The sequence below is a fragment of the Labeo rohita genome, chromosome 19, assembly GCF_022985175.1.
Source record: "Labeo rohita strain BAU-BD-2019 chromosome 19, IGBB_LRoh.1.0, whole genome shotgun sequence".
NCBI lineage: Eukaryota > Metazoa > Chordata > Actinopteri > Cypriniformes > Cyprinidae > Labeo > Labeo rohita.
The window spans coordinates 29,512,200-29,535,902 of record NC_066887.1 but is presented as its reverse complement, the minus strand read 5'-3'; the positions used below and the strand labels follow the sequence as shown (position 1 = coordinate 29,535,902).

The 23,703-nt window shown below is 32.8% G+C and overlaps 1 protein-coding gene across 1 annotated transcript; it reads left to right on the top strand.

Annotated features, from left to right (window-relative positions):
* Positions 1-91: 91 nt before the first annotated feature.
* fbxl20 (F-box and leucine-rich repeat protein 20) lies at positions 92-22,698 on the top strand. The gene is made up of 15 exons (XM_051136646.1): positions 92-348; positions 6,334-6,395; positions 6,618-6,672; positions 6,955-7,029; positions 7,158-7,252; positions 10,755-10,823; positions 10,900-10,995; positions 11,078-11,204; positions 13,352-13,426; positions 13,524-13,654; positions 13,736-13,796; positions 13,911-13,955; positions 15,941-15,997; positions 20,000-20,212; positions 22,311-22,698. The coding sequence occupies exons 1-15, from the start codon at positions 307-309 to the stop codon at positions 22,416-22,418; spliced, it is 1,311 nt and encodes a 436-aa protein (XP_050992603.1). The 5' UTR covers positions 92-306; the 3' UTR covers positions 22,419-22,698.
* Positions 22,699-23,703: the final 1,005 nt, after the last annotated feature.

The following is a 23,703-nucleotide window of genomic DNA, read 5'->3' as shown; positions in this document are numbered from 1 at the left end:
CAGATAAAACTGCAATATTTATGAACAATAGTGACTATAAGTTATAGGTTACAGATGGGGAAACTGTCTGAGATCTAGTCATGGTAAAGGGGAGGGGGTGATCCGCAACACAACAGGAGATAAGCTTGATTTGTTCATACTTCAACCACTGGGGCTCTTCTGCATCTTCGCCATACACAAACGCGATGAAATTAAGCGAAAACACGGCATGAGCTCGACGGAAACCAGCGGCACCGACACATCTGCCACCTTTTAATAACCGGACGCGCTTTTCCTCTCCGGTTTACCGACTTTGTAGTGTTCGGGATGGGTAAGGAGGTGAACGGCGTCTCTCGGAGTCGCTTTGAGGCGAGTAGCCACTGTTTATTTGCAGATTGACATGTCGATGTAAACAATCTTGCGTTTTTACTCCTAAACGGCTTAAATAATGGAGGATTATAAGTGTTGTTGCAGTAGAAGAGGCCGAGCTTCCGCAATCATACATACGAGTTCAGCTCTTCTAAACACTTGTCAGTCTGTAAAACACAATCGGTAATGTATGTTGACCAAAGGCAACAGCAAATCCAGCGTTGGGGCTCTTTAAAGTCGCTATATTTTGTTTCTTGTCAAGTCTACTTTGTGTCGGGTTGTATAAACACAACCATTGTTCCAGGCTTAACGAGCCACAAAAGGTGCTTTAAATATTTCTCATTTGTTTACATGAAGCAACAGTAGGTTGCGATCTACGTTTCGATGGCTTTTATAAATTAAACTGGTTAGCTGAGATTATAGGAGACGGATAATGGTGGTAGGCCCACAGGCTGAAGTGGGGAACACAGCCGGCCAAAACAAAAGCTGGATATATACATGGGCCTTTACGCGTAAAAACAGAAGCGCATTACAACTCATTACTACAGAGAACAGTTGGGCCTGTTTACGCAAACATTTCGTTTGTTGTTTCCCTCGAAGACGCGAGATCAGCCGTGTTTAAACAAGTTATAACTCTTGTTTACATCGGGTGTGTCTCAAAACTTAGTTAGCTGACTACCTAGACTTCATTTTCGCTGCAGTTTTGGCCGCCTGTGATGCTGTTTAGGTAGGCGGCTGGCTAGGTTTAAAACACAGCCGTAATATTGAGACACATGGCATGGATGCTATGCTTTAATATCTTGGGTTTTTGTCTATAGTTGCTGTTAAAGATCAGATTCAGACATGCAGTGTCAAAGTGAATACATTGTAGGCCAGTTACTAAAGATTACTTTGTTATATAATGCCCCAGTGTTGCTCTAGCCTGTAATATGTTTGACTATAATCTATCCTAACCAAAATTTACCATGGTATCCAGTTTCCACCACATTACCACATGTATTTAACTCTGTGTACACAGTAGACATAACTTTAAAAGCCATTTTAACTATTCAGGGTGTTACATTACTAACAAATCATCAATCGTTTTACATAACTGTCATTTATGATTATGTGTTTATTTATGATTGCAATTTCAGCATGGCTGATGAGAAAGTGATATTAAAACATATAAAAGAATGGGAATGATAAAATAAACATTAAGTAATTAAAAATATGAAATAATTCATGCATTATTGATAACTTGCATACTAGCCACTAATATGCATGTTACAAAAATAACATGCTTGCATATTCTGTAACCTTCTTATTAATGTTTGAAGGATATTCCGTATCATAATAGTTAATTATGACTTTACAATAATAACATTATTGTAAAGTTGCATATAAGTGGAAATTATCATTGGTATGGTTCATTTTAGTTGAGATACAAGGCCTAGTTGCAGTATTTCTATTGCAAAGGCACGAATGTAATCAGAATTTAAGAAGCACTGCATTGTTACCGGCTTAGGCCTGTTTCTTTTTTTAGGATCCGAGTGATTATCTGGACATTGTTTTGGTGGCAGCGGCATGAGAGTTATATTTACAAATGACTGACAGCTCATCTTATGCTCAGTTGCTTGATTGAAGCAATATTGTCAGAAAATAGGGATATGGCATATTAACAGTTTTATTAATTTGTAGATTGTACGTTGTAGATCACCTGCAAATTTGCAGTTGTGATTTGGATACTCTGACCTTAGTGTTACTAAGGAAATGGGGTTGTTTATGGGTCAACACAAGGTATAGCTGACAAAAATATCCAGGGTAATCAGAGAGCTAGAAACTTGCATTACACGTAAAAGGAAGTCACATTTTTGTCATGTGAAGTTAGCTATAACAGATGAGATGACAAGAAATGTCATTCTGTAAAAATGTAGTCAGTAGCAGTTAACTGCATAGTAAAATAAGTGCAAAGTTGAAGATATTTAGAAAACATTCAAACAAGTTAAAGTTACACACTTTGCTGATGAGAATATACTTAAAAAGTAGTTTAAAAGTAGTAAATAGTTTATCTGATGTACTAAAATAACAATAAAACTAAAATAAAAAAGTAATAAAAACTTTATATGCATATATAGACAATAAAAAACAAGACTACTGAAAATGACGCAGAATTAGTAAAACTGTAACTAAAGTTAAAATGAACAAAAAAATACAGAAACTATAAAAAAGTAAAATATTCAAAATATTATCAAAAACTATGATAGATAGATGTTTTAATTTAATTTAATTTTTGGTTATAAAGCATGACCTGCACTTGTCTTTGTGAGATTAACCTTTGTAAAAATGATTACAGGAGACATTTAGATATAACAGGGGTCTGGTTGAGGAAAAAGTCATCTGGCAATATACAGTGTTTCAGATGAGCTGGAAACAAGTGATCAATCATTCCTGGTTTGTAACAGTTTGCAGTCAGACATCACATGACTCGTCCTTAAACAAACAAACAAATGGAAAGTCGCCCCATACAGAATGGATGAGTGAAAAGAAAGAGGAACAACACAAATGAGAGAGTTCATAATAAAGCATAGCTGTAAGCTATCTCATATTGTTTGTTTATCTTTCTCAGCTGAGTCAATGCTTTAAAGGGACTGTCCGCCTAAAAATGAAAGTTCAGTCGTCATTACTCCCCTTCATGTCATTCCAGACCTGTAATGACTTTCTTTCGAAGGAGGTTTTTAACAGAATGTCTAAGCAGTTTTTCTAGTGCAGTGAAAGTGAACAGGCTCTGGAGTTGTGAAGCTGTAAAAATATGACTAAAGGCCGATAACACCAAGAGCGAACCATAAAGATAACAATAACTGTATTAGCCTAAGTGTTCACACCAATGTACAGTAACGTTCTGTTTATTATAAGCAGACGCTGCAGTTATGTCTCGTGCCGCTGCTTGATCTGTTTAATGTCAGATGGATTCTGATTGGCTGTCAGTGTTTCGGAAAGTGATTCCAACGATATTGTTCATCTGTGATCAATTTTCTGTGTTAATTAGTAAATTTTGACGAAGAGGCCTCAGTAGACTACTGGGATCAAATTTTGTTCAGATCAAGATGGGCTTATAAGAAGAAATAAGTGTTTTTGTATTTTAACAATAGACCACCCAGTGCACACAGAAACAATTTATGTGCGCTCCACTATTCTTGGATGAGAGGTAGTCGCTTCTTTAAAAAAGGGAACATCCGGTCCGGTCTGAATTATTCAGCAGGACAATCTGTATCTCTTGTTACCAGTTGGAAAAAAGGTTTTGTGGTTTGATGAGAGCAAGATAAGACCTCTGGTGTTAATTTCATGTAGTATATTTGGCACAAAGGCAAGCCTGTAGGGCAAAATTCCATCTGCAAAAAAAACAGAACTTTGGATTGATTTTTTTTTTTTTTTTTTTCCAGAAAAATTTGCTTTGTGTAATTGTTTCGTGGTTAAAACGCATTCTGCACTACTGTTAATTTACAGAAAGTGACAAAATAGTAAAAAAAAAAAAAAGGAAGACCACACTGCAAAAAATACTTTTCCTACTTGTTTGAAGCCAAAATATCTAAAAATTCTAAAACCAAGAAGGATTTTCTAGACAAGTGAGAATTATTGTTATAATTATTTTTATTATCAGAAAAAACAAGTCAAAATTAAGTGAGTTTTTGCTTGAAACAAGCAAAATAATCTTCCAATGTGGTAAGCAAAATAATCTTGTTTTCTGCTTGAAATAAGATTATTTTGCTTACCACACTCACAAATTATTTAGCTTGTTCTAAGCACAAACTCACTTAAATTTGATGTCTTTTTTCTGAAAACAAGACAATAATTTTTGCTTGTCTAGAAAATCCTTCTTGTTTTAAGAATTTTTAGATATTTTGGCTGAAAACAAAATAAATAAAATGATCTAAGAAAAGCATTTTTTGCAGTACAGTGCTGTAAAATGCCTAATTCCTAAAACATACCTTGACATATTATGTCTGGTTTAAAGGAATAGTTACCCAAAAATGTACAAATTTGCTGAAAATGTACTCACCCTCAGGCCGTCTACAGATTTGGAGAAATTTAGCATTGCATCAGTCACCAATGGATCCTCTGCAGTGAATGGGTGCCATCAGAATGAGAGTCCCAACAGCTGATAAAAACATCACAATAATAAACAAGTAATCAACACTCCAGTCCATCAGTTAACAGCTTGTGAAACAAAAAGCTGTGCATTTTTCACAACAGCTTGTGAAACAAAAAGCTGTGCATTTGTAAGACACAAATCCACCATTACTGTTGCTTTTGGCTAATCTATGAGTCCTGTATGCATAAAAATGCTTTCTCAAGTGAAAAAAGTCATTTCGTCTGAATCAGGAGAGAAACATGCATAGAGCAAGCACTGTTTACAAGTGAAAACGGTTCTAAAGAAATATCTCGGTGGATGATTGAAATACATAAAATAGACAAAAGCACATAACAAATTGCTAAAACGTAAACTAAAATTTAAATGAACTGAAAATATATATACTTATTACTTATTCTGCCCCTTTTTACAAGATGTAATATAAGTCTCAGGTGTCCCCAGAATGTACCTGTGAATTTTCAGCTCAAAATACCCCATAGATCACTTACTGTTTCGTTTTAAAAATGCCCATTTTGAGTGGAAGCAGAAACACCCCATTTTTGTGCATGTCTCTTTAAATGCAAATGAGTTGCTGCTCCCCGCCCCCTTTTCCAGAACAGGGCTATGCCTTTACAGCTGGTACTTAAGGGAGAAGTCCACTTCCAGAACAACAATTTACAGATAATGTACTCACCCCCTTGTCATCCAAGATGTTCATGTGTTTCTTTCTTCAGTCGTAAAAAAATTGTGTTTTTTGACGAAAACATTTCAGCATTTTTCTCCACATAATGTACAGCTATGGTGCCCTGATTTTGAACTTCCAAAATGCAGTATAAATGCGGCTTCAAACGCTCCCAAACGCAGTTGTAAACGATCTCAGCCAAGGAAGAAGGGTCTTATCTAGCGAAACAATTTTTATGAAAATAACCAATCGTTTCGCTAGATAAAGCACCATATCAGTCCATTATATGGAGAAAAATCCAGAATTGTTTTCCTCAAAAAACATAATTTCTTTATGACTGAAGAAAGAAAGACATGAACATCTTGGATGACAAGGGGGGGTGAGTACATTATCTGCAAATTGCTGTTCTAAAAGTGGACTTCTCCTTTAAGATACTAAAAACAACTGTTTGTTTTCGATTGTGTCTATCGTGCTAAAATAATTTCTTTTAAAGCCATGTTAGTTTAAACTTCTAATATATGGTTTTCTGAAGCACGCACACAGAAAGCGGCTGTCACACGGCATTAAACTCTCTTTCATGTCTAATTGCGCTTAAACTGTCAAATACACACAAGTTTATGTTAAAAAGACCCATGAGTTACAAAAACATTCAGTTTTGTCTGTGAAGGTAAACAGCTCGGAAAGAAATTGCATGTTTATATTTGATCTGTGTGGCAGGAGGGTAATATACAGTAAATAAATCAATAAATCCACTGCTCTCATCTCCTCTGAGGCTGTGACTCTAAATAGTGTTCTGTGCTCGTCTGTGCAGCCAAACACAGAACAGTTAGCATGCTTTGCTCGAACTTTCACCATGGCATTAGAACTGGTACACCATTGTTGCTTGTGAAAACAGATGGTGGCACCATGGGTGGAAACATGCAGATTAAAGGGTGTAATATTATAATAAGATCCCCTTTCTACGTCACGTTTTGATGCGCTCATTCTTTGTTACATCAGAATATAAACTTAATTTGAAACCTGCACAGCCTCAGTTCTCTCACATATGAAAGACACTTTTCAACAGAAATGTGGTCGCACTGGCTTCTTGTTGTAATGTTGGAAGTGTGTGATTTACTGTAGCACACTATTATTGACCTTTGAACTCATAGGACACACAGTTTCATAAATGCATGCATTTCTGTCTCCTCAGATGTTCTCTAATAATGACGAGGCTGTTATCAACAAGAAGCTGCCGAAGGAACTGTTGTTACGGTTGGTGTGAAACCATTCAGCACTTCTCTCTCTTTCTGCTTCATTTCCTTGTTTTAATAATGTTGTCTTGTCCAAATCATCTTCATCTTCATCTCTCCAAGTCTTTGCTATTTTAATAGCATTGACCTGTTTTGGAAACAAACAGAGATAATGAAGACTTTGATGGGATTCATATCACAGCTTTTAATGATGTTTGTTAATAGTTCTGATGTTTATCTGCAGAATTTTCTCATTTCTGGATGTAGTCACACTTTGCCGCTGCGCACAAGTCTCACGAGTAAGTGTGTGGGGTTTTTTTCTAGGCACTTTATAGGATGTTTTGACATTTGCTCATTTCATGCTTTTAAAAGCCTACAACAAACGGGTAGCTACTGTCAAAACATCTACTATTTCATAGTAAAAATCTTTGGTGGATTATATGTTGCTTGCAATGATACTTTGTCACAATATGCAGCTACTTTTGAATGGTAGTCAGTGGAAGGAGCTCTTCTAGAATAATATTTTTAGTATATCTGTATCTATAGTGGATTATTGAGTTATTGTGGATTATTTTTCTCAGTCATGGAACCTGTTAGCCCTGGATGGCAGTAACTGGCAGCGCATTGACCTCTTTGACTTTCAGAGAGACATTGAGGTGAGTAGACATTAGTTGGCTAGATACTTTGTTTTGTTCGTTTTGTTCTAACGACTAAAATACGAGGAATTTCAGATATTATTTAATACAAAGGTGGCTAAAGATCCTAAAAATCTCTTCGTTTACAGGGCCGTGTGGTAGAGAACATCTCAAAACGGTGTGGAGGCTTCCTAAGGAAGTTAAGTCTTAGAGGATGTCTTGGAGTTGGAGACAGCGCACTCAGGTGAGAAAAAGGGAGCGAATGAATGATTATTTATGCTAAGCATGTCTATTCATTCTTGAAGATCCATTTGGCACAAAAAATTCATTTTTTTTTTTTCATACATATATGCATGTAATTTACACTACTGTTCAGATGTTTGGGGTCAGTAATTTTTTTTTAAAGAAATTAATACTTTTACTCACAAATTTTGCATTAAATTGATTTTTAAAAATGACAGTGAAGACATTTGTGAGCCTGGACCACAAAACCAGTCATAAAGGGCATTTTTTCAAAATTGAGATGTATACATCATCCTAAAGTTGAATAAATAAGCTTTCCATTGATGTATGGTTTGTTAGGAACAATATTTGGCCGAGATACAAATGTGAAAATCTGGAATCTGAGGTTGCAGAAAAAATCTAAATGTTGAGAAAATCACCTTTAAAGGTGTCCAAATAAAGCTCTTAGTAATGCATATTACTAATCAAAAATTAGGTTTTGATATATTTATGGTAGGACATTTACAAAATATAATTTACACTTAATATCCTAATGATTTTTGGCATAAAAGAAGAATCAATAATTTTGACTCACACAATGTATTTTTGGCTATTGCTACAAATATACCCGTGCTACTTAAGACTGGTTTTGTGGTGCAGGGTCACATTTATAATGTTTCTGTTTTTAATAAACACTGTGTTCTATTCATGAAATCATGAATACGTCACTGTTTCCCCCAAAATATGAAGCAGCACAACTGTTTTCAACACTGATAATAAGTTGTTTGTTTTTTATATAATGCTGAAAATTCAGCTTTATCATAACAGGAATACATTATATTTTAAAATATATTAAAATATAAGACAGTTATTTTAAATAGAAATACTATTTTGTAATATAAAAAATATTATTTTCACAATTTTCTGAGACGTCTTTCAAAAAAAAATATAGTCTACAGTTGAGGTCAAGTTTACATACACCTTGCCGAATCTGCTAAATATTAATTATTTTACCAAAATAAGAGAGATCATATAAAATGCATGTTATTTTTTTTATTTAGTACTGACCTGAATAAGATATTTCACATAAAATATGTTTACATATCGTCCACAAGAGAAAATAATAGTTATAAAAATGACCCTGTTTAAAAGTTTATATACACTTGATTCTTAATACTGTGTTTTTACCTGAATGATTCACAGTTGTGTTTTTTTGTGTAGTGATAGTTGTTCATGAGACCCTTGTTTGTCCTGAACAGTTAAACTGCCCGCTGTTCTTCAAAAAAAATCCTTCAGGTCTCACAAATTCTTTAGTTTTTCAGCTTTTCTGTGTATTTGAACACTTTTCAACAATAACTGTATGATTTTGAGATCCATCTTTTCACATTGAGGACAACTGAGGGACTCATATGCCACTATTACAGAAGGTTCAAATGCTCACTGATGCTTAAGAACAATAATACACATTACAAATAAACATAATACAAATAAAACAAACAGTGCTTTTTTTCCCAAGTACAGTAGGTGTATTTAGCAGTAGCATTCAAGGACTTGAATTGAAAAATATAAAAAGTGAAACGCTGAAGACTTATACACTAAATACATTATATGTACATTGATTCTTATTAAAGCAACTGTATTGAAGTTCTTCAGTCAAGACCAGTGAGCGATTTTTTTTTTTTTTTTTTTGTTTTGTTGTTTTATTAACATTAAAAGAACATTTCAGCCAAAAATGAAAATTCTGTCATCTGTCTGCCAATTCTGTCATAGTGTTTCATTTTTATACCATCATTTACTCACTCTCAGGTTGTTTTAAATCTGAATGAATCTCGATTCTATGTCTATTTATATGTATATATTGTGTATATATAAGGGGATAAAAACGCAGCTGAATGACTTTTTTTTGCAACATTTTAAACTTGGTTTAAATTCAGTATTTGCTTGCATTCATTGTGTGTACTTGTACAAGTATCATTAAAAAAGGATGTAAGTTATTAATTTTTTTAATTTCACATTTAAAAATATAATGTTTAATCATTTCTAAATATTTATTCAAATTAAAAACTTGAAAATAAGTTGTATGTACTAGATGTATATTTAGTAAAGAGCCAAGTACCTAGTGAGTAAACCATGGCATTACAAATGAACATTTTTTTCCCGACTACAAAATTACTCTAATTTGCCTCTTTGCATTGGAATTTAAAACCCTTATACATGCATATATATATATATGTATATATATATATATATATATATATATATATATATATATACATATATATATATATATATATATATATATATATATATATATATATATACACATATATATATATATATATATATATATATATATATATATATACATATATATATATATATATATATATATATATATATATATGTATATAATTTGTGGTTATCATGGTTTGACTATAGTAACCATGATTTTTTTTGGTTTTATTTGTAGTAAAACCATATTCAATTTTCATATGGTTGCCTCTTCATTACAAAACAGAAATTGCTGCAAATACCTGTATAGTGAAGCTGTCGTCTCTATCCTACTTAAACACATTCAAAAATACTGACAACGCTGGTTTGTTTTGAGAGCTTTGTGAATCACGTGACCACGTGGTGGCGAAGCCAGTGCAGCTGCTGTTTTTCAATGGCTCTGGCATTAACAGAAGCGCTACATTTTACGATTTACGGCACATTACGTGCGCCAAAACGGTATTTATCATTTGAATTTAGTATTAAAACTTACAACATTTGAAAGCTGAAACTATGTTTAAAATCGCAAGCAGGGTTGCCAATTTGGCGTGAGATTTACACGGGCAGAGTGAGAGTGTGAGACAGAGCCTGAAAGCATGTGTCTCACGCCAAATGCGTGAGAGTTGGCAACCCTGCATGTAAGTGAGTAAGTGAGTAAATAATGACAGAATTCAAATTTTTGGTTGAACTATCCGTTTAATGACAATCTGCAGCATGTGTAGTACTGTTGCTTTAAGAGCTGCATGCATCTAATATGCAGGCACACATCCGTTTTTCTCTCAGTTGTTTACTTTCACTTTAGACATAAGCAACTGTGCTTATATGTAAACCTTGTGTGTTTTGACAGTATTAGCGCAATCAGACACAATACATAATACTTAGTTCAGTTATTAGCCGCTATTTGACAGGCTTTTAGTGTGCGCGCGCTTCAGGTGTACGCGCACTGGAGAAGCGCATGTCAGAACAGGCAAATGAAATGTTTAACCGGAAAGATTTTAAAGCAAATAGTGTACTTTTGTGATTGTGAATAAGTGCAGTGTGCTGTGAGTGTAACTCTACCGCTGAGTTAACACTGATGTGAATGTATGTCGCCCTGTACAGTATACTGACGGAGGCACCAGAACTGCAGCTGATAGAATAGATCGTGGAGACATTTTATCGTTCACGATCAAAAATCGTCATATCACACATCCAACTCACAACATTATTGCAACTTTGAAGGAAATTCACGCATTATTTAATGTCTTTCACAGAACGTTTGCCCAGAACTGCAGAAATATTGAGCTGCTCAGCCTCAATGGCTGCACCAAGATCACTGACAGGTGGGTAGAAGATGCACCAGTGTGTGTGTAAATGTTTTTCTAAATCTATATTGAACTTCTTTCTTTCTTTTTGCAGTACCTGTAACAGCTTGAGTAAATTTTGTCCAAAACTGAAGCACTTGGATCTTGCCTCCTGCACCTCAATCACAAACCTGTCCCTCAAAGCTCTAAGGTCAGAAGTCATAGATGCACTTCCATGCTGGTAATGCAGAATGCTTCTCTAGGGCTAAATGACTCTGTCTGTGTCATTTTAGCGAGGGCTGTCCGTTGCTAGAGCAGTTGAACATCTCGTGGTGTGATCAGGTGACCAAAGACGGCATACAAGCCCTGGTGAGATGTTGTCCAGGACTCAAAGGCCTGTTCCTCAAGGGCTGCACACAGGTAAATTTGTGCTTTCACTCTTCAGTGTTCTTCCACTGTATTCTGTGTTATTTAGACACAATTATAGCTAGCAGTAATTACTTTAAAAAGCTTTGTGCCACTATTAAAAATCATTTTGGTGATTTGAAATAAATTTAAAATTGTGATATTGCTTTGGCAACTAGCTGAAATAAAATGACTAAAACTGAAATAAACAAATATTTTTGGTAATTATTTTTGGTAATTTAAATTTAAATAAAAACATTAGATGAAAAACTTTTTTTATTTTACATTTAGATTTACATTTAGACGTTTAGCAGATGCTTTATCCAAAGCAACTTACAAAAGAGGACAATGGAAGCAATCAAAATCAACAAAAGAGCTATAACATGCAAATGCTATGACAAGTCTTAGTTGGCCTAATGCAGTACATGTAGCAGGTTTTTTTTTTTTAAATTATATAATAAATAAAAAGAAAACAGATAAAAATAGAAAATGAAAAAGCAAGCTATTGTTAGAGGCCTTACAAAAAGAACAGAGAAGCTAGTGTTAATTATTATTATTATTATTATTATTATTATTATTATTATTATTTAAAAAAAAAACAAAAACAAAAAACAAGCAGTAAGTAAATGAATAGAGTATAAGTCTAAAAGGGCAAGTATTTTTTAAAGAATATAATTAGAATAGAGAGAGCTAGAGTTAGAGGGTCAAATAAAGATTTTAAAAATAGATTTTAAATTTAGAAAACTTTTAAAACTTGTAAAAACTTTAATGAAAATTAGTAATGATACCTTGGCAATTAGCTGAAATAAAATGACTAAAATGAAGTAAATATTAATTCTTTTAAAAATTAATTACTAGCACATCTCCAACTGAACCTAAAACTGTTACAAATCATGTTTGGTCATTTAAATAATGCTGAGGAAAAAAAAGGAATTTAGAAAACAAATCTTTAAAACTTGACTTAATTAAAAATGAATCATTTTAAAAATGAATTACTAGCACTTCTCCACAATTATATTATTGGTAATTAAAACTGTTAAAAATAATGTTTGGTAGTTCAATAATGCTGATGGGAAAAAAAATACAAATATTACATAAAAAAAATTCTAAATTCTAAAAAAAAGTGACATTTTGAAAATGAAACAAAAATTAGAAATGTTGCTTTGGCAACTAACTGAATTAAGCTAAAGTTGATTTACTTATTAAATTTAGTAATTGCTAAAACTGAAATAAAAAATGAATCAAAGTCTTATAGAAATATATATTTTTTAAAAACTAATAAAAACAAAAAGGCACATTCTATGAAATGTAACAAAATCACTAAAACAAAATAAAATTAAAATAAAACTGAAAATATAAAATGAAGAGGTAATTCAGAATACTAAGAAGTACTATAGTCCTGACTCAATTGCATGGCAGTGGTTTAAACGCAAATTAAACAAATTAAATGCTATTCTTTTTAACTTTTTATATATCAAAGAGTCAAAGAAAAATGTATAACAGGTTCCAAAAAAACAACCATTAAGCAGCACAACTGTTTCCAACATTGAGAATAAATTGGCATATTAGAATGATTTCTGAAGGATCATGTGACACTGAAGACTGGCGTAATGGCTGATGAAAATTCAGTGTTGCGTCACAGAAATAAATTATATTTTAAAGTATATTAAAATAGGAAACCAATATTAGAAATTGCAAATTTGAAATTGTTTTTTTCTGTATTTTTGGTCAAACTTTGTTCTGTATATTTAACAAACAGTAAAATAAAGCAAAAATAAAATAAAGATTTGATGGAGAAAAAAAACATACATTTAAAAAAACTTAAATGAAAATGTTGCTTTGGCAACTAAAACTGAAATATATACACATACATTTCAATATATTTGAAAGTTATATAGAAATGTTTAAAAAATGGCAAAAGCACAAAAAATAAAAACACTGAACTAATATAAAAATATAAAAATTTATTGCAGTGATTCTAAAGTGTGAAAAACTATTTGTCAGATAATGTCAAAAATGTGGTTCATGTGTTAACATCTAGGTTAGTTGTTATACACATTAAAACTGGGATTTTTCTAAAATAACAAAGTTTTATTTTGGGTCACCTGTCTCTTTAAATCCAATCATTATTTGTTTTTCTCTTATGTTTACTCTCTTCATAGTTGGATGATGAAGCACTTCAACACATTGGAGCACATTGTCCAGAGCTGGTCACACTTAATTTGCAGACGTGTTCAGTAAGTCACACACGTTCACTGGTACACGGGTCGGGTGTGAATATGTCCCGCTGATGGGTTCCTCATGCAGGTCTGTCTCTGTGTGTGAATCGAGCAGCAGATCACAGATGAAGGTCTCATAACCATCTGTCGCGGGTGCCATCGGCTGCAGTCTTTATGTGTGTCGGGCTGTGCAAACATCACAGACGCTATTCTCAATGCCTTGGGCCAGAACTGCCCTCGCCTCAGGTGCGTAACCACACACATCAGCTGATGAATTTGCACGCAATCCCCCGTAACCTAATTTTTATCCTCTTTTAAACTATGCAGAATATTAGAGGTGGCTCGCTGCTCTCAGCTTACAGATGTAGGCTTCACCTCACTAGCACGGGTGAGTAAACAATCCCATAAACACGTCGCACGGCTCAAACCTCCATCTGTGCTGATCCTCCAGAGATTCTAACAACACAAATCAAACGTATCATTTCCTCTTGTTTTTTTCCAGAATTGTCATGAACTAGAAAAGATGGATTTAGAAGAGTGTGTACAGGTGAGTCAAAATGGGTTGCCATTAAGACACATAACACATAAAAAAATGATAAAATACTGTTGCATAAAGGATGTAAATGTTAGTAATTCTACAATAAGAATATTAAATATGAAACATAATCTATACATTTTGTTTTTTAATAAAATAAATATTTGATGGGGAAAAAAAAAAACATGAAATGTTGCTTTGGCAACTAATTGAAAGAAGTTGAGGTACTAAAATGACTAAAACTAAAATATAATTTAATATATTTGAAAGTTATATAGATATACATTTGTTAAAAAATAAAAAGCATATAAATTACTAAAAATGATACTAAAATATATCAAATAAAAAAATATAAAAATTTGAGGCGCAAATTAGACGAATGGGCAACAGTGATTGTGAAGTGTAAAAAATGATTTGTCATCTCCATTAAAACTGGGATTTCATCAGTCACTTTTGCTGGTGATAATTCTGAAATAAATCTAGGGAAATTTTGAAATAGGTAAAATTACAATAGGGAATTTTAAGAGAAGGATCTTGAAAAGTACAGATTATTTTTATATAAAAAAGAAGGAACTGGTACAAGGAATATAATGAATACTTGCTTATTAAAATTGATCAATATAGCTATATATATTTATGAAAAAGCTAAATTCATACAAACAGCTCATTCTTTGAGTAATTATTTCCAAATCATAAAAAAGACCTTGTACGTTTAAAAAAAACAAAAAACAATTGTAAGCCTGAATGTATCCTGTATATCTAAATTTTATAAGGATGTAATACTTATATATACTTAATTTATCCCTGTGAATCGATGCTAAATTTTCAGCATCATTACTCCAGCCTTTAGTGTCACATTATCCTTCAAAAATCATTCTAATATGTGACCCTGGACCACAAAACCAGTCTTATGTTGCATGAGTATAATTGTAGCAATAGCCAAAAATACATTGTATGGGGTCAAATTTATCGATTTTCCTTTTATGCCCAAATTCATTAGTATATTATGTAAAGATCATGTTCCATGAAGATATTTTGTAAATTTCCCACCGTAAATATATCAAAACTTAATTTTTGAATAGTAATATGCATTGCTAAGAACTTCATTTGGACAAATTTAAAGGCGATTTTCTCAGTATTTAGATTTTTTTTGCACCCAGATTCCAGATATTCAAATAGTTGTATCTTGAACAAATATTGTTCTATCCTAACAAATCATACATCAACGGAAAGCTTATTTATTCAGCTTTCAGATGATGTATATATCTCAATTTCGAGAAATGTAAACTTATGACTGTTTTGTGGTCCAGGGTCACATATGCTGATTTAATATCAATGTTGGAAACAGTTGTGCTGCTGAATGTTTTTTTTAAGACCTGTGATACTTCGGCATATTAGAGTGATTTCTGAAGGATCATGTGACTCTGAAGACAGGAGTAATGGCTGATGAAAATTCAGTGTTGTGTCACAGAAATAAATTATATTTTAAAGTATATTAAAATAGGACACCAATATTAGAAATTGCAGTAATGTTTTCACAATATTACAGTTTTTTCTGTATTTTTTATCAAATAAATACAGCCTTGATGAGCATTACAGACTCATCATCTCTTACCATCTTATCATATCTTACTGATCCCAAACTTTTGAACGGCAGTGTAGACTCTGCCACAGACTAAAACAAAAAAAAGGTAATTGACATTTTATTTTAATTGACAAATTTATCTCACGATTCAGACTTTACTTTTTACAGTTCTGAAGGATAAAAACAGAATTGCAAGAGATAAAGTCAAAATTACTTTTTAATATTATTTTTATTTCATTATCTTATCTTGAATTATTATTATTATTCAAATGATTCAAATAATTTTGGACAGAAATGGACACAAACAACTATACAACTGTGTAATTATGACATTAAAAACTCTGCTGCGTAGCTTTATTTTCTCACTCTCTTTAATACAATTTTACATCTTTTTTTTTTTTTTTTTTAATAGATTACAGATGGGACGCTCATCCAGCTATCTATACACTGCCCTCGACTCCAGGTTCTGGTAAGGTTTAAAAAAACAAAAGTGTACCAAAAATTACACTGTATATTTTAAAGTCAGCATTAAAATGAAAATTCAGTTTTCTAAAAGCATGTTATCGATCTTATTTTTAACAATTAATTTGTGCATAGTTTTTGTGTGTGTATATGTCACATGACAGAAGATCTGACACTACTTTTGTTTCATCACAACTTTAATTAGTGATGTCAATTTAATGCTTTAATTTAGTGTGAGCTATTATTTAAAAAAAAAGACTAACAAATTAACACACTATCATCATGATATACTCATCTCTGCAAGTTATGTTTATTTGAGGACTTCTTTACAAATATTCATATTTGTGATTAATTGCAATTAATTTATTTAATTAGAATATGACAATTCAAATTAAAGGGATCATGACATGATTTTTTAATTATTTTAATATGTTCCTTGAGGTTTACTTATAATGTTGACAAAGTTAAAGTTGTTAATAAAATTTCCAGACAAAGCATTATGAAATCATTTACTTACAGTTTGTGATGCAGCTGTAGTCAGATCTAGTGCCACTTCATCTTTCGACAAATGTATCTTTCATAACAAATAATAAACTATCCTCTTGTTACTTACACTAGAATCCTTCTGATATCTGTACAAAGAATGAGCTGTTTAAACCAAACGAGTCAAAGTGAACGTTCTTTCACCTCGTTTTTCCTATTGACGACAGACTCATGCGTGTGGACTGTCAGAAAACGAACGCGCATCTATGTACTGTATCCAGTGTAGTGTCTTAAATTCCCATTCTCTTTATGTCATGTTATAAATAGTAGACACTCAAGTACTATAGAAACATATTAGCTGAGCTCCCACACATTTTTTAGATAATTATGGGCTTTTATTCGAAGCATAAACCATATGTCTACCCTGTTACTGTTGAATATGTTTTAATTGCAATGGTAAGATGCAAATTATATTTTCTGAAAGGTATAATGTCCCTTTCCTAAACTGGGTTGTTTGTTTGCTTTCAGATTATAAATACATAAAAGATTTTACGGAAACCATGTGTTTTTAAAGAAACTCATACAATTCGCACATGTATTTTTTTTTTTCTTGTTTGGAGAAAACTGTGATATTTGGATGCAGTTTGTTGTTTACATGTTATTGCCCCCACGCCTAGCTATTGAACACACTGGATTATATAGATGTTATTTAAAATATTATTTAAAAAAATCAAGATGACAGGGTGGACCAGCACATGACGGGGTGGACACATAAAGCAGAACACACAAAGCATGACAAATTATGACAATGAAACATTTATTCAACTTTGAAAAAAATAATATAGTAATAATAAATAATATAATTAAATTCTTAATCACAGTGATATACCCCCACCCCGTGAATGCTGTGTCCACCCTGTCATGTGTATATCCACCCTATCAAGTCTAAGTGGCCGACAGGGTGGACATTTTGAGCTTCAGTTAGCATATTAGCTTACAACAAACTGTGGCTAGCTAAATGGTCTGGTTGTTGAAGAGAATTTGGTATATTTAAACTTGCGTATTTTGAAAATACTGTATTCTAATCACAGGGTGGACATGTTAAGCTAAGGAAAAGCAAGTAAGCAAACTTGTATGAAGAAAATTTGTCAATTTAAAAGTCACCAACTTGCTCACCTCAGCTGTTGAAATTCCTGATAGTGAAAAGACGACAAATTTGTTGTCTAGATGTCACTAAAGGGGATGGCCTTTTCTTAAAAGGGTCATCGGATGCAAAGTTCACTTTTACATGTTGTTTGTGTGTGTTGGTAGTGTATGTACACGTCTACCCTATAATGATAAAAATCCATGCAGTGGTTTTTAATTAATCTGTAAAAATAATATCCCCTTTTTTAAAATCGAGCCATTCTCAGATGCCTGTCGATGTGGTGTCACACCCACAGAGGCTGCTCCCACGATAGATGATTGACGTGGGCGTCTTACCTCAGACCCACCTTAAATCAGCTGTAACAACCTCCATTGTTTCGCTGTCGGAGCAGGGATGTAAATTAGACAAGAATATCTCTAATTGAGCGATTGAGGTGTTGTGTTGCTGGATGTAATAATGAACATAGTGGTCGTCATTTACTCCCGACATCTGAGCTGCTGAAGATGCAGTGGATTACATTTGTTTGTGAATGGAATGCGCCTCCCGATCTACATATATCCGTCTATGTTGGCGCGAATCATTCATGATCCAGCTTCACTTATAGCAGAAGTGAGTATAAGGGTTTTTTTTAATGAATCTTTGTGATCACCTTTTCTAATAACGTGCTAGTTAGCAAGTTAGCTAAATACGGTTAAAGTAAACAGGCTCGTCACTCCATAACGAGAAGAGAGGGGCGGGGCAATCAGAGCTCATTAACATTTAAAGCAACCTCATCTAGAACAGGATGATTTTTGCAGAGCTGATTTTGGCAAGGCAAAAAAGGTGTTATTTACACTACCATTTAGAAATTTTAACCAAAGCATGTTATAGACTTTTCACTAAGACCCTAAAGAATCATATCAACTTGTGGAAAATGGGCATCCGATGACCCCTTTAAAGGGGCAGATTCCCCAATATGACAAGGTGGGCAACCATTCAAGGGACATGGACAAACTCTTCTTTTTTTTGTTTAAATAAAAATATAGTTTTTATTACCAAATTGTCGAAACACTCAAATTGAGTAATCTTTTATTTAACAAAACATTAATAGGAGAACAAAATTTTATAATTTTTTGATTTGACTACATTCTACTCCCATTCAAATGTAATGAGCAGTGCATGGGACATTGCAAAATAACATGCATCCTCCTACACAAAACTTTAAAAAATCTAGAAAATGTAGCTAAAGAGCCAAGTAATGCTTTTGTTATGAATATGAAAACGTATCCTAATATATCACACCCTTTCATAGTCATTTTTATGTTAAGTTATCATGGCAAATGAGTTATTTATGTACAGGACACCAAAAGGCTGTGATGTTGACCCATATTGTGTACTGTAAAAATACCCTGCAATTGTACTTTTAGTATATTAAACTGGTGTACTTAAAGTCTGCTAAATTGGAACAACTAATTTTGTACTTAAAGGAACACTCCACTTTTTTTGAAAATAGGCTCATTTTCCAACTTTTTGAGCGAGATGCTAACGGTCTAACCGGATTCAATGATCTATGCTAAGCTATGCTAAAAGTGCTACCGCCAGAACCAGACATCAGCTGAATGGATTTGAAAACGGTAAAACTCAACTGTTTGACTCTAGGGGAGCTGGACAATGAGCCTATTTTCAAAAAAAGTGGAGTGTTCCTTTAATAAACCTTAATTGTGCGGAGGTAGTGCTGAAGTCCAACTAAAGATATGCTTGAATATATTTAATTGTGCTGAAGTGTAACTATTGCAAGTATACTTTAGGTACACTTTAAATATTTTGCATTTCAAGACTGATATTATTTAAAGATCATACAGTCCTCATCAATAGTGACATTAAAACATATTTTAGGCCTAGTATTATGAAATGTGCATTGTGCACAAGTAGTACTCCAAATAAAGTTTAATTACAACTTTTTAAAATCATTTTTCTATCAGTAAGTGTTAAGCGATCTGTCAGTAAATACGTTAATAGACTTGAACTATACTTAGTATAAAAGAAATGCATAAATGCATAAATGTTTGTGCCCAGGTGATGTCACCTTGCACCTCAGATCCAAATGAGCCGTTTTTGGATCTTGATTAAATAAATGCTTTGTTTATAATGAGGAGAAGGTTTTAAGCTATGAAACGTGCAGGAGTTTTAATGGTACAAAAACCTCTTATATGCCAAAAGATCAAGGCAAATTCGATTTCTCATCTCATGACCTCTTTAAATTTGTAATCCATTGACAAGCCTAATTTGAACATTTTCATGTTGTCATATGGCCAGTGCTGAAAGAATACTAATAATTTATGTGACCTTTCCTAAGTGTTCTGGACTTGTTGATGTGTTTGGTTCTCTGGCGTGTTGTAGAGTTTGTCTCACTGTGAGCTCATCACTGATGATGGCATCAGGCAGCTGGGCAGCGGACCCTGCGCTCACGACCGACTGGAGGTGATCGAGCTCGACAACTGCCCGCTCATTACAGACGCGTCTTTAGAGCATCTGAAAACCTGTCACAGCCTGGACCGCATCGAGCTCTACGACTGTCAACAGATCACCCGTGCCGGCATCAAACGCTTGAGGGTAAGTCTTGTTTTTGCTTATGCACAGGGAGGGGAACCGCAGTGTATTATTAGCTTTTCTAAAAATAAAACCTTTTAGGATATGGATTTAGGATTGATTTGCAGTGCTCTGTACGATCCCAAGAAGTGGGTTTAAATGAGTTAGGAAAATGTTACAAGTGTAAATTTCACTAAATTGGGGGATGCATCATGGAAATTTGAATCCATTCACTATGATTTTGGTTCAGTTCATAATTTATTATTTTCCAAAAAAGATGCAAATAAAAGTGTAACTGGAAAGACTAGTGGATTTAAAATATATATTTGAATACTTTAAATACTTTTTAAAAATTATTTAATTAAATATTTAAATACTTTAAATTGAAATTGAGTCGACCCAGAGTTTTTTTTTCCTTCAGTTATAACAAATTAAGTATTGCACATATTTTTCTAACCACAAATGACCGCCTATTTTGTACACTTGCATTCAATTCATAATTTATTTTCAAAGGAGAAAAAAATACAAATAAATGTGCAACTACAAAGACTGGTGGATTAAAACATTTTTATACTTTAAATACTTGTTTAAATACTTCATTAAATATTTAAATATTTTAAATTAAAATCTGAGTCAACCTAGAGTTTTTTTTTTTTTTTTTTTTTTTTTTTTTTTTTTTCAGTTGTTTAAAATTATTTAAACTATTGCATATATTTATCTAATCAAAAATGTCCACCTGTTTTGTACACTTGCATTCAGTTCATAATTTTATTTTCAAAGAAAAAATGCAAATAAATGTGTAACTAGAAAGACTAGTGGAATTAAAAAAATTTTTTTGAATACTTTAAATATGTTTTAAAAATACTTGTGCAAATAAATGTGCAGCTAGAAAGACAGGTGGAATTTTTTTAAAAAACTGAATACTTTGAATACTTTAAAATACTTAATTACATATTTAAATATTTTAAATTGAAATCTGAGTCAACCTAAAGTTTTGTTTTGTAGGATTATTTAAACTATTGCACATATTTTGCTAACAAAAAATGACCAACTGTTTTGTATACTTGTTACACATAATGTGTAATTTAAAATAAAAAACTAAAGATGTAAATAAAAGTGTAACTAGAAAGACTAGTGGATTAAAAAATGTAATACTTTAAATACTTCATTTAAGTACTTAATTAAATATGTAAATATTTTATTAAAATTAAAACTTGAGTCAACCTAGAGTGTTGTTTTTTTTTTTTTTTTTTTTTTTTTGTAACAATTGTTTTTAATTTTTTTTTTTGAACTATTGCACATATTTTTCTAACATTAAAAAACACCTATTTTGTTCACTTACATTTTATACAATATAAATTTATGGTAAATTACCAAAAATATTTGAACACAAAATAACATGTTTATCCATTGACTATTATAGCATTTATTCAATTTTGAGTTAGCTTGTATTATTATTTCTTTTCTGTTTTTATGTTAATTTTAGTTTAAGTTTTAGTACTTCTGTTATGTGCTTTTGTCATTTTTATTATTCTTTGCATTATTAAAAAAAAAATTAAGCTTTAATTTATTTTTATTTAAGTTTTGGTCATTTTAGTACTTGAACATATTTTATTCCGGTTAGTGGCCAAGGCAGCCTTTCTAATTTTAAAGTTTTTTTTTTTTTTTTTTTTGTCTAATATTTTACATTTATTTTATTGTATTTTATTTTATTTTAATTCAGCTTTATTTCAATTAACATTGAAATAAAGGACATTTAGTTTTTTGTCTAATATCTTTATTTTAATCAAATTTTACATTTTTTCCTTGAATTTCTAGCTTCAATTAACTAAAACTATTTCTAAGTTTTAGATTTAGTTAATAATAGCAACACTGTTTTGGACACAAGAGGGCGCTAACACAGTACATTTATTAACCTGTGCTTGTATGGATGGATATTATCTAATGTATCTTTTAAACTTTGGTTTTTGTCACAATGCTGAATTGCAAAAATTGACATGTTTATTTATGCTAACCTTTAGTTTAGTAGTTTAGTTTAGTCATGTTATCATGAAAACATATGCAAGTGAGCATCCTACCACAATTTTTGAATCATTTTCCACTTTTCTATCTATCTCTGTAGACTCACTTGCCCAACATTAAAGTTCACGCCTACTTTGCACCCGTGACTCCGCCTCCATCGGTGGGCGGAAGCCGCCAGAGATTCTGTCGCTGCTGTATCCTTCTATGATGTAAAACAGACTGTGCATCTTGACCTCTCACCCCGTGATCTACCTAGAGCACATGCTGGTGGGTCCCCGGTCAGACCGGATGGGAGTGACGGAGAGACATACCCGACACCCAGTCATGAGCTTTAATCAACACTACAGTCCATTCAATGGCTTTATACAAGACTTATATGGTAATTAAAGTGGACGAATTGGGGAATGTGCTACTTTTGTTCATCAAAAACTACTTGGAGAAGAGAACAATGGGGCCTTTATGAAAAGAAAAAAAAAAAAAAAAAGAAATATACGGCCACTACTCAAAACGTCATCACTGATGTTCCTTGTTTTTTTTGGATGGACCACTTCAATTCGATTCGACAGGAGACGATCACACGATAACCAGCTCATGGATTCATGCCTCATCTATAACACACGGTAACGGTGGTCTTTAACCTGTGAGCCCCTGAGGAACCCAGCTTTGAACACACATTCAGACACATCTCTCTCACATACATACACACAGATTCTCTCTTTCTCTCTGTCTGTGTTGCTCTCGGTGGCTTTGTTAAACTTAGAGCAGAGACTGAATATTTTGAAGCATGATTGTCTTCCGAGTCTTGCTTTCTTTTTTTTTTTTTTTTTTTTTTTTTAATCGGTCTTAACCTGAAAATCTCTTCAGAAGGGGTCAGAGTTTCAGACGGCCGGTGGAGATGTAGGGGCGGATGTGAGGTGAATGATTTAGGCAGGAAGTCATGAGGGAAAACGGAAACCGCATTGAGCTGATGAGCGAGTGTCATGCATGAGATCGTAGCATCACCGCGTTGATCATTCGAAGTGTGTGTGAAAATCCGTCATTCGTGATGATGAGGAGAACGGCAGTGGGCTTCATTCATGAAACGAGCAGAATGAATTTCTCTCTTGAATCGACTCGTTCACCTACGGCATTTTTGGCCTGTGGTCTTTAAGAAAATAAATGCCTTAAAATGCACTTTTTCCACATATTTTAAATTAATTTAAATAAAAGGAAATACAAAATGTAATAAGTAAATAATAAATACCAAATACAGAATTCGAAATGTCAAAATTTGACAAAATGACCAGCTTAATGTTTTTAATGAAGTCTCTTCTGCTTTTATGTGATCCAGAATACAGCAAAAGCAGTGAAGTTGTGAAATATTTTTACTGTTCAAAAAAACTCCTTTCTATTTGAATGTGTTTTAAAATGTAATTTATTTCTGTGATCAAAGCTGAATTTTTAGCATCATTACTCCAGTCTTCAGTGTCACATGACACTGCTGCTCAAGAAAC

Bases quoted from the DNA above. Each gene is read 5' to 3' on its own strand.
- fbxl20 (XM_051136646.1), top strand. From the start codon at position 307: ATGGGTAAGGAGGTGAACGGCGTCTCTCGGAGTCGCTTTGAG. The intron at 10,996-11,077 runs GTCAGAAGTCAT...GTGTCATTTTAG, and splicing joins CTGTCCCTCAAAGCTCTAAG to CGAGGGCTGTCCGTTGCTAG. The intron at 13,427-13,523 runs GTAAGTCACACA...TGAATCGAGCAG, and splicing joins TTAATTTGCAGACGTGTTCA to CAGATCACAGATGAAGGTCT.